Here is a 17,761-nt window from a genome sequence, read left to right as displayed (position 1 = left end):
TTCACCATGCTGTCTGTCTCTCTCTGTCCTGTAGGAGTTCACCATGCTGTCTGTCTCTCTCTGTCCTGTAGGAGTTCACCATGCTGTCTGTCTCTCTCTGTCCTGTAGGAGTTCACCATGCTGTCTGTCTCTCTCTGTCCTGTAGGAGTTCACCATGCTGTCTGTCTCTCTCTCTGTCCTGTAGGAGTTCACCATGCTGTCTGTCTCTCTCTCTGTCCTGTAGGAGTTCACCATGCTGTCTGTCTCTCTCTCTGTCCTGTAGGAGTTCACCATGCTGTCTGTCTCTCTCTCTGTCCTGTAGGAGTTCACCATGCTGTCTGTCTCTCTCTCTGTCCTGTAGGAGTTCACCATGCTGTCTGTCTCTCTCTCTGTCCTGTAGGAGTTCACCATGCTGTCTGTCTCTCTCTCTGTCCTGTAGGAGTTCACCATGCTGTCTGTCTCTCTCTCTGTCCTGTAGGAGTTCACCATGCTGTCTGTCTCTCTCTCTGTCCTGTAGGAGTTCACCATGCTGTCTGTCTCTCTCTCTGTCCTGTAGGAGTTCACCATGCTGTCTGTCTCTCTCTCTCTCTCTGTCCTGTAAGAGTTCACCATGCTGTCTGTCTCTCTGTCCTGTAGGAGTTCACCATGCTGTCTCTCTCTCTGTCCTGTAGGAGTTCACCATGCTGTCTGTCTCTCTCTGTCCTGTAGGAGTTCACCATGCTGTCTGTCTCTCTCTCTCTGTCCTGTAGGAGTTCACCATGCTGTCTGTCTCTCTCGCTCTGTCCTGTAAGAGTTCACCATGCTGTCTGTCTCTCTCTGTCTGTCCTGTAGGAGTTCACCATGCTGTCTGTCTCTCTCTCTCTCTCTGTCCTGTAGGAGTTCACCATGCTGTCTGTCTCTCTCGCTCTGTCCTGTAAGAGTTCACCATGCTGTCTCTCTCTATCCTGTAGGAGTTCACCATGCTGTCTGTCTCTCTCTGTCCTGTAGGAGTTCACCATGCTGTCTGTCTCTCTCTGTCCTGTAGGAGTTCACCATGCTGTCTGTCTCTCTCTGTCCTGTAAGAGTTCACCATGCTGTCTGTCTCTCTCTGTCCTGTAGGAGTTCACCATGCATGACACCATGGGATGTTATCTGGATCTAGACAACGGACTCCTCTCCTTCTCCAAAAACGGTTTGTGCCTTCCCTTCCCATATTGTGTGTACTGTGTAGGTCAGGGTTCACCAGCCCGGTTCCCGGAGAGAGACCCTCCTGGAGGTTTTAACTTCAGTTTATCAACCAGCTAATTACTAGAGTCAGGTGCTCTAGATTAGGGTTGGAGCCACTGGCATTCAGGCCAAAGAGTTCAATCTTGGTTTCATCAGATCAGAGAATCTTATTTCTCATGGTCTGAGTGTCCTTTAGGTGCCTTTTGTCAAACTCCTAGCGGGCTGTTATGTGCCTTTTACTGAGGAGTGGCTTCCGTCTGGCCACTCAACCATAAAGGCCTGATTGGTGGAGTGCTGCAGAGATGGTTGTCCTTCTGGAAGGTTCTCCCATTGCCACAGAGGAAATCTAGTTTGTCTGTGCTGCCAGCTCTAGGAAGAGTCTTGGTGGTTCCAAACTTCTTCCATTTAAGAATGATAGAGACCACTGTGTTCTTGGGGACCTTCAATGATGCAGAAATGTTTTGGTACCCTTCCCCAGATCTGTGCCTCGACACAATCCTGTCTCTGAGCTCTACGGACAATTCCTTTGACTTCATGGGTTGGTTTTTGCTCTGACTGCACTGTCAACTGTGGGTCCTTATATAGACAGGTGTGAGCCTTTTCAAGTCATGTCCAATCAATTGAATTTACCACAGGTGGACTCCAATCAAGTTGTAGAAACATCTCAAGGATGATCAATGGAAACAGGATGCACCTGAGCTCAATTTCAAGTCTCATAGTAAAGGGTCTGAATACTTATGTAAATTATTTTTTCCCAATATTGTTTTTAATGTAAATTAGGAAAAAAATATATGTTGTCACTTTTGTGTGTAGATGTCGATGGCTTGTTCTCAAAAAGGAGATCTTTTTTGAGATTTTTATTTTCAATTTAAGGGGACCATTCTTCAATCTGAATTGGTTCTCTAGCTGATTGTTACGTGTCGCTTCAGGGAGGGGTGTACATTTCTTAAAATTTAATCTGCCCTCTGAATTCATATTCATTATATAGACAGTTTTTTATTTTTGGTCTGGCTTGCCGTTCCAAATGGGGCCACAAGTAAATGACTGGGATTTGACTAAACAGTTGATCAGGGTGATTTCTTCACAAATAGACAGGAATTTTCCTTTCTGTGGTAGGAAGATCATATCTATTTTTACTAACTTTCTATTAAAATGTCGTGAGATCGGTTCTTTATTTGGGGATATGACCCAGTCTCGGGTCCAGTACCAGTACCAACCACATTGAGTGTCTGTCTTGACTCTGTGTCAGACGGTAGGGACTCCAGGCAGGTACTCTCTCATGACCTGGGCTCTCGCTCAATCTCTCTCTCTCAGGTACTGACCTGGGCTCTCGCTCAATCTCTCTCTCTCAGGTACTGACCTGGGCTCTCGCTCAATCTCTCTCTCTCAGGTACTGACCTGGGCTCTCGCTCAATCTCTCTCTCTCAGGTACTGACCTGGGCTCTCGCTCAATCTCTCTCTCTCTCTCAGGTACTGACCTGGGCTCTCGCTCAATCTCTCTCTCTCAGGTACTGACCTGGGCTTGGCGTTTGAGATCCCAGCTCTTCTGAAGAACCAGCCCTTCTTTGCTTCCTGTGTTCTCAAGGTATGTACACACACACACGTACACACACACACACACACACACAGTCAAGGTATGTGCACACACACACGTACACACACACACACACACACACACAGTCAAGGTATGTACACACACACACGTACACACACACACACACACACACACAGTCAAGGTATGTGCACACACACACGTACACACACACACACACACACACACACACACACACAGTCAAGGTATGTGCACACACACACACAGTCAAGGTATGTGCACACACACACACAGTCAAGGTATGTACACACACACACAGTCAAGGTATGTGCACACACACACACAGTCAAGGTATGTACACACACACACAGTCAAGGTATGTACACACACACAGTCAAGGTATGTGCACACACACACGTACACACACACACACACACACACGTACACACACACAGTCAAGGTATGTGCACACACACACACACAGTCAAGGTATGTGCACACACACACACAGTCAAGGTATGTGCACACACACACACAGTCAAGGTATGTGCACACACACACACACAGTCAAGGTATGTACACACACACACAGTCAAGGTATGTACACACACACACACACACACACACAGTCAAGGTATGTACACCACACACAACACACACAGTCAAGGTATGTACACACACACACACAGTCAAGGTATGTACACACACACACACACACACACACAGTCAAGGTATGTACACACACACACACACACACACACACAGTCAAGGTATGTACACACACACACACACACACAGTCAAGGTATGTACACACACACACACACACACAGTCAAGGTATGTATACACACACACACACAGTCAAGGTATGTACACACACACACACACACACACACAGTCAAGGTATGTACACACACACACACACACACACACACAGTCAAGGTATGTACACACACACACACACACACAGTCAAGGTATGTACACACACACACACACACACACACACAGTCAAGGTATGTACACACACACACACACACACACACACACAGTCAAGGTATGTACACACACACACACACACACAGTCAAGGTATGTACACACACACACACACAGTCAAGGTATGTATACACACACACACACAGTCAAGGTATGTACACACACACACACACACACACACAGTCAAGGTATGTACACACACACACACACACACACACACACACAGTCAAGGTATGTACACACACACACACACACACACACACACAGTCAAGGTATGTGCACACACACACAGTCAAGGTATGTACACACACACACACAGTCAAGGTATGTACACACACACACAGTCAAGGTATGTACACACACACACACACACACACAGTCAAGGTATGTGCACACACACAGTCAAGGTATGTGCACACACACACAGTCAAGGTATGTACACACACACACAGTCAAGGTATGTGCACACACACACAGTCAAGGTATGTGCACACACACACAGTCAAGGTATGTGCACACACACACAGTCAAGGTATGTGCACACACACACAGTCAAGGTATGTACACACACACACAGTCAAGGTATGTGTACACACACACACAGTCAAGGTATGTGTACACACACACACAGTCAAGGTATGTACACACACACACAGTCAAGGTATGTACACACACACACAGTCAAGGTATGTGCACACACACACACAGTCAAGGTATGTACACACACACACACAGTCAAGGTATGTACACACACACACACAGTCAAGGTATGTACACACACACACAGTCAAGGTATGTACACACACACACACACACACACACACACACAGTCAAGGTATGTACACACACACACACACACACAGTCAAGGTATGTACACACACACACACACACACAGTCAAGGTATGTACACACACACACAGTCAAGGTATGTACACACACACACACACACACACACACACACACACAGTCAAGGTATGTGCACACACACACGTACACACACATGTACGTGCACACACACACAGTCAAGGTATGTACACACACACACACACAGTCAAGGTATGTACACACACACACAGTCAAGGTATGTACACACACACACAGTCAAGGTATGTACACACACACACACACACACACACACACACACACACACACACACACAGTCAAGGTATGTGCACACACACACGTACACACACATGTACGTGCACACACACACACACACACACACACAGTCAAGGTATGTACACACACACACACACAGTCAAGGTATGTACACACACACACACAGTCAAGGTATGTACACACACACACACAGTCAAGGTATGTACACACACACACACAGTCAAGGTATGTACACACACACACAGTCAAGGTATGTACACACACACAGTCAAGGTATGTGCACACACACACACACACACACACACACACACACACACACACAGTCAAGGTATGTGCACACACACACAGTCAAGGTATGTGCACACACACACACAGTCAAGGTATGTGCACACACACACACAGTCAAGGTATGTGCACACACACACACAGTCAAGGTATGTGCACACACACACACAGTCAAGGTATGTGCACACACACACACAGTCAAGGTATGTGCACACACACACAGTCAAGGTATGTGCACACACACACACAGTCAAGGTATGTGCACACACACACACACAGTCAAGGTATGTGCACACACACACACACAGTCAAGGTATGTACACACACACACAGTCAAGGTATGTACACACACACACACACACACACACAGTCAAGGTATGTACACACACACACACACACAGTCAAGGTATGTACACACACACACACACACAGTCAAGGTATGTACACACACACACACACACACACAGTCAAGGTATGTGCACACACACACGTACACACACATGTACGTGCACACACACACACACACAGTCAAGGTATGTACACACACACACACACACAGTCAAGGTATGTACACACACACACAGTCAAGGTATGTACACACACACACACACACACACACACACACACACACACAGTCAAGGTATGTGCACACACACACGTACACACACAGTCAAGGTATGTGCACACACACACGTACACACACATGTACGTGCACACACACACACACAGTCAAGGTATGTACACACACACACAGTCAAGGTATGTACACACACACACACACAGTCAAGGTATGTACACACACACACAGTCAAGGTATGTACACACACACACAGTCAAGGTATGTACACACACACAGTCAAGGTATGTGCACACACACACGTACACACACACACACACACACACACAGTCAAGGTATGTACACACACACACACACACACACACACACACACACACACACACACAGTCAAGGTATGTGCACACACACACGTACACACACATGTACGTGCACACACACACACACACACACAGTCAAGGTATGTACACACACACACACACAGTCAAGGTATGTACACACACACACACAGTCAAGGTATGTACACACACACACAGTCAAGGTATGTACACACACACAGTCAAGGTATGTGCACACACACACACAGTCAAGGTATGTACACACACACACACAGTCAAGGTATGTACACACACACACAGTCAAGGTATGTACACACACACACACACACACACACACACACACACACACACAGTCAAGGTATGTGCACACACACACAGTCAAGGTATGTACACACACACACAGTCAAGGTATGTGCACACACACACAGTCAAGGTATGTACACACACACACACAGTCAAGGTATGTACACACACACACACAGTCAAGGTATGTACACACACACACACAGTCAAGGTATGTACACACACACACAGTCAAGGTATGTACACACACACACACACACACACACAGTCAAGGTATGTACACACACACACACACACACACACACACACACAGTCAAGGTATGTACACACACACACACACACACACACACACACACACACAGTCAAGGTATGTACACACACACACACACACAGTCAAGGTATGTACACACACACACACACACACACACACGGAATGCACAGCAATTGAAACCAGGTAGGCTAGTTGAGAACACCTTTATTTAACCAGGTAGGCTAGTTGAGAACACCTTTATTTAACCAGGTAGGCTAGTTGAGAACACCTTTATTTAACCAGGTAGGCTAGTTGAGAACACCTTTATTTAACCAGGTAGGCTAGTTGAGAACACCTTTATTTAAACAGGTAGGCTAGTTGAGAACACCTTTATTTAACCAGGTAGGCTAGTTGAGAACACCTGTATTTAACCAGGTAGGCTAGTTGAGAACACCTGTATTTAACCAGGTAGGCTAGTTGAGAACACCTGTATTTAACCAGGTAGGCTAGTTGAGAACACCTGTATTTAACCAGGTAGGCTAGTTGAGAACAACTTCTCATTTGCAACTGCGACCTGGCCAAGATAAAGCATAGCAGTGTGAGCAGACAACAAAGAGTTACACATGGAGTAAACAATTAACAAGTCAATAACACAGTAGAAAACAAAGGGGGAGTCTATATACATTGTGTGCAAAAGGCATGAGGAGGTAGGCAAATAATTACAATTTTGCAGATTAACACTGGAGTGATGAATGATCAGATGGTCATGTACAGGTAGAGATATTGGTGTGCAAAAGAGCAGAAAAGTAAATGAATAAAAACAGTATGGGGATGAGGTAGGTGAAAATGGGTGGGCTATTTACCAATAGACTATGTACAGCTGCAGCGATCTGTTAGCTGCTCAGATAGCTGATGTTTGAAGTTGGTGAGGGAGATAAAAGTCTCCAACTTCAGCGATTTTTGCAATTCGTTCCAGTCACAGGCAGCAGAGTACTGGAACGAAAGGCGGCCAAATGAGGTGTTGGCTTTAGGGATGATCAGTGAGATACACCTGCTGGAGCGCGTGCTACGGATGGGTGTTGCCATCGTGACCAGTGAGCTGAGATAAGGCGGAGCTTTACCTAGCATGGACTTGTAGATGACCTGGAGCCAGTGGGTCTGGCGACGAATATGTAGCGAGGGCCAGCCGACTAGCGCATACAAGTCGCAGTGGTGGGTGGTATAAGGTGCTTTAGTGACAAAACGGATGGCACTGTGATAGACTGCATCCAGTTTGCTGAGTAGAGTGTTGGAAGCCATTTTGTAGATGACATCGCCGAAGTCGAGGATCGGTAGGATAGTCAGTTTTACTAGGGTAAGCTTGGCGGCGTGAGTGAAGGAGGCTTTGTTGCGGAATAGAAAGCCGACTCTTGATTTGATTTTCGATTGGAGATGTTTGATATGAGTCTGGAAGGAGAGTTTGCAGTCTAGCCAGACACCTAGGTACTTATAGACGTCCACATATTCTAGGTCGGAACCATCCAGGGTGGTGATGCTAGTCGGGCATGCAGGTGCAGGCAGCGACCGGTTGAAAAGCATGCATTTGGTTTTACTAGCGTTTAAGAGCAGTTGGAGGCCACGGAAGGAGTGTTGTATGGCATTGAAGCTTGTTTGGAGGTTAGATAGCACAGTGTCCAAAGACGGGCGCGTGCTACGGATGGGTGTTGCCATCGTGACAAAGACATCTCATTTTAAGGGATTTTATTTATTTTTACTGTTTTCTACGTTGTAGAATTTGAGAGAGCTTTGTTTGCTCTTGGCTGTCATCAAGTCAAAGGGAGGTTATTTTGAATAATCTCAAATATAAAATATATTTTGATTTGTTTAACACTTTGTTGGTTACTACATGATTCCATATGTGTTATTTCATAGTGTTGCTGTCTTCACTATTATTCTACAATGTAGAAAATAAAGAAAAACCCTTGAATGAGTAGATGTGTCCAAACTGTTGACTGGTGCTGTAAATCTACTTAAAAATCTATGACAAGGCTTCAAAATGGCTGTCTAACAATGATCAACAACCAGTTTGGCAGAGCTTGAAGAATTGTATTTTCTAAAAATCATGTGCAAATATTTGAGACTTAGAAACTTACCCAGAAAGACTCACAGCTGTAATCGCTCTTAGAGACTTACCCAGAAAGACTCACGGCTGTAATCACTCTTAGAGACTTACCCAGAAAGACTCACAGCTCTTAGAGACTTACCCAGAAAGACTCACAGCTGTAATCACTCTTAGAGACTTACCCAGAAAGACTCACAGCTCTTAGAGACTTACCCAGAAAGACTCACAGCTGTAATCACTCTTAGAGACTTACCCAGAAAGACTCACAGCTCTTAGAGACTTACCCAGAAAGACTCACAGCTGGAATCACTCTTAGAGACTTACCCAGAAAGACTCCCAGCTGTAATCACTCTTAGAGACTTACCCAGAAAGACTCCCAGCTGTAATCGCTCTTAGAGACTTACCCAGAAAGACTCCCAGCTGTAATCACTCTTAGAGACTTACCCAGAAAGACTCACAGCTGTAATCGCTCTTAGAGACTTACCCAGAAAGACTCCCAGCTGTAATCACTCTTAGAGACTTACCCAGAAAGACTCACGGCTGTAATCACTGCAAAAAAGTGATTTTAACAGGTATCGACTATTCAAGGGTGTGAATACACTCACTGTTCCAGACGCGGGGCTCTAACAGACTCACTGTTCCAGACGCGGGGCTCTAACAGACTCACTGTTCCAGACGCGGGGCTCTAACAGACTCACTGTTCCATACGCGGGGCTCTAACAGACTCACTGTTCCAGACGCGGGGCTCTAACAGACTCACTGTTCCAGACGCGGGGCTCTAACAGACTCACTGTTCCAGACGCGGGGCTCCAACAGACTCACTGTTCCAGACGCGGGGCTCTAACAGACTCACTGTTCCAGACGCGGGGCTCTGACAGACTCACTGTTCCAGACGCGGGGCTCTGACAGACTCACTGTTCCAGACGCGGGGCTCTGACAGACTCACTGTTCCAGACGCGGGGCTCTGACAGACTCACTGTTCCAGACGCGGGGCTCTGACAGACTCACTGTTCCAGACGCGGGGCTCTGACAGGCTCACTGTTCCAGACGCGGGGCTCTAACAGACTCACTGTTCCAGACGCGGGGCTCCGACAGACTCACTGTTCCAGACGCGGGGCTCCGACAGACTCACTGTTCCAGACGCGGGGCTCTGACAGACTCACTGTTCCAGACGCGGGGCTCTGACAGGCTCACTGTTCCAGACGCGGGGCTCTGACAGACTCACTGTTCCAGACGCGGGGCTCTGACAGACTCACTGTTCCAGACGCGGGGCTCCGACAGACTCACTGTTCCAGACGCGGGGCTCTGACAGACTCACTGTTCCAGACGCGGGGCTCTAACAGACTCACTGTTCCAGACGCGGGGCTCTAACAGACTCACTGTTCCAGACGCGGGGCTCTAACAGACGTTCTCTCTTCTCTCCATCTGACAGAATGCAGAGCTGAAGTTTAACTTTGGGGGGGAGGAGTTTAAGAATCCTCCCAAGACGGGCTTCGTAGCGGTGGACCAAGCTTCTGAGGGACATGTGGTCAAATCCAGCCAGACAGGTAGGTCCAGCCAGACAGGTAGGAGCTGTGGTCAAATCGAGCCAAACGGGTGTGGTTAAATCCAGCCAGACGGGTAGGTGGTGTGGTCAAGCCCAGCCAGACACATGAGAAACTAACCAATGAATACTGTTTAGCCACTAATACCTCAATAACCCCGCCCCCTATAGACACCTTCCTGAATACTCCAAGGAGACTTCCTGCTTCCCTGGTAGTTGAATGTCTCTCTCTGATGCAGGCAGTGTTAAGATGTCGGAGGTGAAGGCCACTTCCTGTGGTCCCAAAGCTCTGATCGTTGAGCCGTCTAAAGAGCTTGCTGAACAGACACTCAACAACGTTAACCAGTGTAAGAGATATGTGGACAATCCCAAGCTCAGGTACGGTACATACCTCTCTGTATGTCTCTCTCTTTGTGTCTCTCATTGGGTCTCTGTCTCTCTCTGTCTTTCTCTTTGTGTCTCTGTCGTGTATACGCGGTATGTGTGTGTCTATTACGCGGTATGTGTGTGTCATTCCAGAGATCTTCTGATCATCGGAGGTGTTCCTGCTAGAGACCAGCTGGCTGTACTGGAACAAGGGGTAGGTTGGAATTGTTTTAAGAAGGTCAAAGGCAGAGTTGCAAAGAAAAAGCCATATCTCAGCTGATGCTCCAGATACATTCGTTTTAAGCTGTGCTTAAATAATTGCAAACAGATTTTCTAATGATCAATTAGCCTTTTAAAATGATAAACTTGGATTAGCTAACACAACGTGCCATTGGAACACAGGAGTGATGGTTGCTGATAATGGGCCTCTGTAGATATTCCATTAAAAATCAGCCGTTTCCAGCTACAATAGTAATTTACAACATTAACAATGTCTACACTGTATTTCTGAACAATTTGACGTTATTTTAATGGACAAAAAAATGTGCTGTTCTTTCAAAAACATCAGTGACACTTAGGACTTTTGAACGTGTGTGTATTTTTGCCACTAAACATACTTCCATAATTTTTTTTTTTTCAACTGAAAAAGTTAGAGACTCGAGGGGTCATATTACTGTTAGGACACGACAGACAGAAGTTGACAGATCGACTGTACCGACCTCGGACGAGTCCCGGGACTCTTGTGTGAGTCGTCGAGCAAAACATGAGAAAACCGTCAATTTCGTGGGAGTCAAATCTTTCCATTAAGAGGGGTAGCTTGTAGGCCAAACCGTTCAGACGCTACATACTATTTTGTGTGAAGAATGGTTTTTGGAACGTCTCTTGGTCTGATAAACAGCTTTGACTGCAGATACGGAAGCGCGACAGAGGCGATGCAGTGAATTGAGACGAATCAAATGTAACAAAACAACTAGTTTAAACTGACACTTTTTTTAATGGGGATTTCTTTTCCCTCTGGATTATGCTAATTGGGTTTCCGCAGGGCGCTGACATCGACCTTGGAGGATAATAAAATGTCCGTTTCACTGATGCAGGTCCGGTATAGAGAATCATTGTACCATCTAAACCACTGAGAAGTGGATTTTTCAGAACCCAATAATAGTATTTTCAGTTGTTTGACGCTGGTGTACGAACATTTTAAGTAAAAGAAGCAAAACTATGGGAAACATAGACATTTCACACAGAACAGATCTACAACTCCTTAGACTTGCTTTCAATGAGTGGCAGATCTATAACTCACATTTCTGTTATGATTGTTTCATATCTGCAAAGTAGTTAAAACGCTGTCAGTTCCACTTCAAGTAGTTGTATAATGTTTCTCCACCTGGCTCTTTCTCTCCTCTCCTTTCTTCCTCTCCTTTCCTCTCCTCTCCTTCCTCTCTTCTCCTTTCCTCTCCTCCTCTCCTCTCCTTTCTTCCTCCTTTCCTCTCCTTTCTTCCTCTCCTCCTTTCCTCTCCTTTCCTCTCCTCTCCTTCTTCCTCTCCTCTACTTTCTTCCTCTCCTCTCCTTTCTTCCTCTCCTCTCATCTCCTTTCCTCTTCTCCTCTCCTCTCCTTTCTTCCTTTCTTCTCCTCTCCTTTCCTCTCCTCTCCTTTCTTCCTTTCTTCTCCTCTCCTTTCTTCTCCTTTCCTCTCTCCTCTCCTTTCTTCCTCTCCTCTCCTTTCTTCCTCTCCTTTCTTCCTCTCCTCCTCCTTTCTTCCTCTCCTTTCTTCCTCTCTCTCCTCTCCTTCTTCCTCTCCTCTCCTTTCTTCCTCTCCTCTCCTTTCTTCCTCTCCTCTCCTTTCTTCCTCTCCTCTCCTTTCTTCCTCTCCTCTCCTTCTTCCCCTCCTCTCCTTTCTTCCCCTCCTCTCCTTTCTTCCCTCCTCTCCTTTCTTCCCCTCCTCTCCTTTCTTCCCCTCCTCTCCTTTCTTCCCCTCCTCTCCTTTCTTCCCCTCCTCTCCTTTCTTCCCTCCTCTCCTTTCTTCCTCCTTCTTTCTTCCCTCTCCTCTCCTTTCTTCCTTTCCTCTCCTCTCCTTTCTTCCTCTCCTCTTCCTTCTCCTTCCTTCCTTCCTCTCCTCTCCTCTCCTTTCTTCCTTTCCTCTCCTCTCCTCTCCTTTCTTCCTCTCCTTTCTTCCCTTCCTCTCCTCTCCTCTCCTTTCTTCCTCTCCTTTCCTTCCTCCTCTCCTTTCCTTCCTCTCCTTTCTTCCTCTCCTCTCCTTTCCTCTCCTTTCCTCTTTCCTCTCCTCTCCTTTCCTTCCTCTCCTTTCTTCCTCTCCTTTCTTCCTTTCCTCTCCTCTCCTTTCTTCCTCTCCTTTCTTCCTCTCCTTTCTTCCTCTCCTTTCTTCCTCTCCTCTCCTCTCCTCTCCTTTCTTCCTCTCCTCTCCTCTCCTTTCTTCCTCTCCTCTCCTCTCCTTTCTTCCTCTCCTCTCCTCTCCTTTCTTCCTCTCCTCTCCCTCTCCTTTCTTCCTCTCCTTTCCTCTCCTTTCTTCCTCTCCTCTCCTTTCTTCCTCTCCTCTCCTCTCCTTTCTTCCTCTCCTCTCCTCTCCTTTCTTCCCCTCCTCACCTCTCCTTTCTTCCTTTCCTCTCCTCTCCTCTCCTTTCTTCCTCTCCTCTCCTTTCTTCCTTTCTTCCTCTCCTCTCCTTTCTTCCTTTCTTCCTCTCCTCTCCTTTCCTTTCTTCCTCTCCTCTCCTTTCTCTCCTTCCTCTCCCTCCTCTCCTTTCTTCCCTCCTCTCCTTTCTTCCCCTCTCCTTTCTTCCCCTCCTCTCCTTTCTTCCCCTCCTCTCCTTTCTTCCCCTCCTCTCCTTTCTTCCTCTCCTTTCTTCCTCTCCTCTCCTTTCTTCCTTTCCTCTCCTCTCCTCTCCTTTCTTCCTTTCCTCTCCTTTCTTTCCTTTCCTCTCCTTTCTTCCTTTCCTCTCCTCTCCTTTCTTCCTCTCCTTTCTTCCTCTCCTTTCTTCCTCTCCTTTCTTCCTTTCCTCTCCTCTCCTCTCCTTTCTTCCTCTCCTTCTTCCCCTCCTCTCCTTTCTTCCTCTCCTCTCCTTCTTCCTTTCCTCTCCTCTCCTCTCCTTTCTTCCTTTCCTCTCCTTTCTTCCTTTCCTCTCCTCTCCTTTCTTCCTCTCCTTTCTTCCTCTCCTTTCTTCCTTCCTCTCCTTTCTTCCTCCTCCTTTCCTTCCTCTCCTTTCTTCCTCTCCTTTCTTCCTCTCCTCTCCTTTCTTCCTTTCTTCCTCTCCTCCCTTTCTTCCTTTCTTCCTCTCCTCTCCTTTCCTTTCTTCCTCTCTCTCCTTTCTTCCTCTCCTCTCCTTTCTTCCCCTCCTCTCCTTTCTCCCCTCCTCTCCTTTCTTCCCTCTCCTTTCTTCCCTCCTCTCCTTTCTTCCCCTCCTCTCCTTTCTTCCCCTCCTCTCCTTTCTTCCTCTCCTTTCTTCCTCTCCTCTCCTTTCTTCCTTTCCTCTCCTCTCCTCTCCTTTCTTCCTTTCCTCTCCTTTCTTCCTTTCCTTTCTTCCTCTCCTTTCTTCCTTTCCCTCTCCTCTCCTTTCTTCCTCTCCTTTCTTCCTCTCCTTTCTTCCTCTCCTTTTCTTTCCTTTCCTCTCCTCTCCTCTCCTTTCTTCCTCTCCTTTCTTCCCCTCCTCTCCTTTCTTCCTCTTCCTCTCCTTTCTTCCTTTCCTCTCCTTTCCCTCTCCTCTCCTCTCCTTTCTCTCTTTCTTCCTTTCCTCTCCTTCTTCCTTTCTCTCCTCTCCTTTCTTTCCTCTCCTTTCTTCTTCCTTCCTTCTTCCTCTCCTTCTTCCTCTCTTTTCTTCCTCTCCTTGTCTTCCTCTCCCTCCTCCTTTCTCCTCTCCTTTCTTCCTCTCCTCTCCTCTCCTTTCTTCCTCTCCTCCTCCTCCTTTCTTCCTCTCCTCTCCTTTCTTCCTCTCCTCTCCTCTCCTTTCTTCCTCTCCTCTCCTCTTCCTTTCTTCCTCTCCTCCTCTCCTTTCTTCCTCTCCTCACCTCCTCCTTTCTTCCTTTCCTCTCCTTTCTTCCTCTCCTCTCCTCTCCTTTCTTCCTCTCCTCTCCTCTCCTTTCTTCCTCTCCTCTCCTCTCCTTTCTCCTTCCTCTCCTTTCCTCTCCTCTCCTTCTCTTCTTCTTCTCTCCTCTCCTCTCCTTTCTTCCTCTCCTCTCCTCTCCTTTCTTCCTCTCTCTCCTCCTCCTTTCTTCCTCTCCTCTCTCCTCTCCTTTCTTCCTCTCCTTCTCCTTCTCCTTTCTTCCTCTCCTCTCCTTTCTTCCTCTCCTCTCCTCTTCCTCTCTTCCTTTCTTCCTCGCCTCTCCTCTCCTTCTTCCTCTCCTCTCCTTTCTTCCCTCTCCTCTCCTCCTTTCTTCCTCTCCTCTCCTTTCTTCCTCTCCTCTCCTTTCTTCCTCTCCTCTCCTCTCCTTTCTTCCTCTCCTCTCCTCTCCTTTCTTCCTCTCCTCTCCTCTCCTTTCTTCCTCTCCTCTCTTCCTCTCCTCTCCTTTCTTCCTTCCTTTCTCCCCCCCCACTCCTCTCCTTTCTTCCTCTCCTCTCCTCTCCTTTCTTCCTCTCCTCTCCTCTCCTTCTCTCCTCTCCTCTCCTCTCCCTTTTCTTCCTCTCCTCTCCTCTCCTTCTTCCTCTCCCCTCCTCTCCTTTCTTCCTCTCCCCTCCTCTCCTTTCTTCCTCTCCCCTCCTCTCCTTTCTTCCCCTCCTCTCCTTTCTTCCCCTCCTCTCCTTTCTTCCCCTCCTCTCCTTTCTTCCCCTCCTCTCCTTTCTTCCCCTCCTCTCCTTTCTCCTCCTCTCCTTCTTCCTCTCCTCTCTTTCTTCCTCTCCTCTCCTTTCTTCCTCTCCTCTCCTTTCTTCCTCTCCTCTCCTTTCCTTTCCTCTTCTCCTCTCCTCTCCTTTCCTCTTCTCCTCTCCCGCCCAGGTGGACATCGTGGTTGGAACACCAGGTCGTCTCGATGACCTCATCTCTACGGGGAAACTCACCTTGTCTCAAGTCCGCTTCCTGGTCCTAGATGAGTGTGTATGTACCTGTCTGACTGTCAATGTACCTGTCTGATTGGCAGGTGTCTTGTCCTGGATGAGTGCCTGTCTGACTGTCTGGTCCTGGATGAGTGCCTGTCTGACTGTCTGGTCCTGGATGAGTGCCTGACTGACTGGTCCTGGATGAGTGCCTGTCTGACTTGTCTTGTCCTGGATGAGTGCCTGTCTGACTGTCTTGTCCTGGATGAGTGGCCTGTCTGACTGTCTTGTCCTGGATGAGTGCCTGTCCTGACTGTCTGGTCCTGGATGAGTCCCTGTCTGACTGTCTGGTCCTGGATGAGTCCCTGTCTGACTGTCTGGTCCTGGATGAGTGCCTGTCTGACTGTCTGGTCCTGGATGAGTGCCTGTCTGACTGTCTGGTCCTGGATGAGTGCCTGTCTGACTGGTCCTGGATGAGTGCCTGTCTGACTGTCTGGTCCTGGATGAGTGCCTGTCTGACTGTCTGGTCCTGGATGAGTGCCTGTTTGACTGCAGTCAGGTCCTGGATGAGTGCCTGTTTGACTGCAGTCAGGTCAAGACCCCGGTGAGGATAACGAGCACACAGATGAGCTTCCCTGAGACGGTTTCTGATAGTTTGTGCAGCAATTCTTCGGTTGTTGTAAAACCACAGTTTCATCAGCGAAGGAGAAATGCTCACTAATAGGGAATTTGAGAAAAGAGCTGTTGCTTCCTTTTATGGGATCTCTTATTTCAGCTCATTTAAAAATGGGGACGACCCTTTTAAATGTTGCTTTTTGTTTTTCTATACAATTCATAATATAGAATCATCAAATGGATCTTCTGAGACCATGTCAATGCTTAAATCACATCAGAAGACTAGTTTTGAGGTAAAAATATATATATGTATAGTTGTTTGTTGTTGGTGTAGTTCCCCTTTAGTTGCACGTTTAGACCGAGGAAGGTGTCGGTCTGACCATGTTTATTGTAGACCTACTGCAGCATGTCATGGCAGAGTTTGCAGAAGTATGGCCACCCAAACCCAATTGATGCAAAGAATCAGGATATCTTTGTCAGGTAAGCCGACGCTGCGGTTAACGGTTCATTCAGAAGGTTAGCATTAGCACGGCTAACTGGCTACATATCGAGGTTAGCCGACGCTGCGGTTAACGGTTCATTCAGAAGGTTAGCATTAGCACGGCTAACTGGCTACATATCGAGGTTAGCCGACGCTGCGGTTAACGGTTCATTCAGAAGGTTAGCATTAGCACGGCTAACTGGCTACATATCGAGGTTAGTCGACGCTGCGGTTAACGGTTCATTCAGAAGGTTAGCATTAGCACGGCTAACTGGCTACATATCGAGGTTAGCCGACGCTGCGGTTAACGGTTCATTCAGAAGGTTAGCATTAGCACGGCCAACTGGCTACATATCGAGGTTAGCCGACGCTGCGGTTCATTCAGAAGGTTAGCATTAGCACGGCCAACTGGCTACATATCGAGGTTAGCCGACGCTGCGGTTCATTCAGAAGGTTAGCATTAGCACGGCCAACTGGCTACATATCGAGGTTAGCCGACGCTGCGGTTCATTCAGAAGGTTAGCATTAGCACGGCCAACTGGCTACATATCGAGGTTAGCCGACGCTGCGGTTCATTCAGAAGGTTAGCATTAGCACGGCTAACTGGCTACATATCGAGGTTAGCCGACGCTGCGGTTCATTCAGAAGGTTAGCATTAGCACGGCCAACTGGCTACATATCGAGATTAGCCGACGCTGCGGTTCATTCAGAAGGTTAGCATTAGCACGGCCAACTGGCTACATATCGAGGTTAGCCGACGCTGCGGTTCATTCAGAAGGTTAGCATTAGCACGGCCAACTGGCTACATATCGAGGTTAGCCGACGCTGCGGTTCATTCAGAAGGTTAGCATTAGCACGGCCCAACTGGCTACATATCGAGGTTAGCCGACGCTGCGGTTCATTCAGAAGGTTAGCATTAGCACGGCCAACTGGCTACATATCGAGGTTAGCCGACGCTGCGTTTCATTCAGAAGGTTAGCATTAGCACGGCCAACTGGCTACATATCGAGGTTAGCCGACGCTGCGGTTCATTCAGAAGGTTAGCATTAGCACGGCTAACTGGCTACATATCGAGG

At 47.5% G+C, this 17,761-nt stretch overlaps 1 protein-coding gene across 1 annotated transcript in view; it reads left to right on the top strand.

The window, feature by feature from the left end:
- The window catches only part of ddx1 (DEAD (Asp-Glu-Ala-Asp) box helicase 1), a 42,858-nt gene that overhangs the window by 11,891 nt on the left and 13,206 nt on the right, over positions 1–17,761 (top strand). Inside the window, exons 10-15 of the mRNA XM_031800705.1 lie at positions 1,078–1,150; positions 2,694–2,770; positions 10,135–10,249; positions 10,485–10,623; positions 10,765–10,825; positions 15,552–15,650. Of these exons, the coding sequence (XP_031656565.1) occupies positions 1,078–1,150; positions 2,694–2,770; positions 10,135–10,249; positions 10,485–10,623; positions 10,765–10,825; positions 15,552–15,650 (564 nt within the window). The remainder of the gene's footprint in view (positions 1–1,077; positions 1,151–2,693; positions 2,771–10,134; positions 10,250–10,484; positions 10,624–10,764; positions 10,826–15,551; positions 15,651–17,761) is intronic.

This window comes from Oncorhynchus kisutch, linkage group LG21, assembly GCF_002021735.2.
Source record: "Oncorhynchus kisutch isolate 150728-3 linkage group LG21, Okis_V2, whole genome shotgun sequence".
NCBI lineage: Eukaryota > Metazoa > Chordata > Actinopteri > Salmoniformes > Salmonidae > Oncorhynchus > Oncorhynchus kisutch.
The sequence above is the reverse complement of the archived record's forward strand: the minus strand, read 5'-3'. Positions and strand labels throughout refer to the sequence as shown.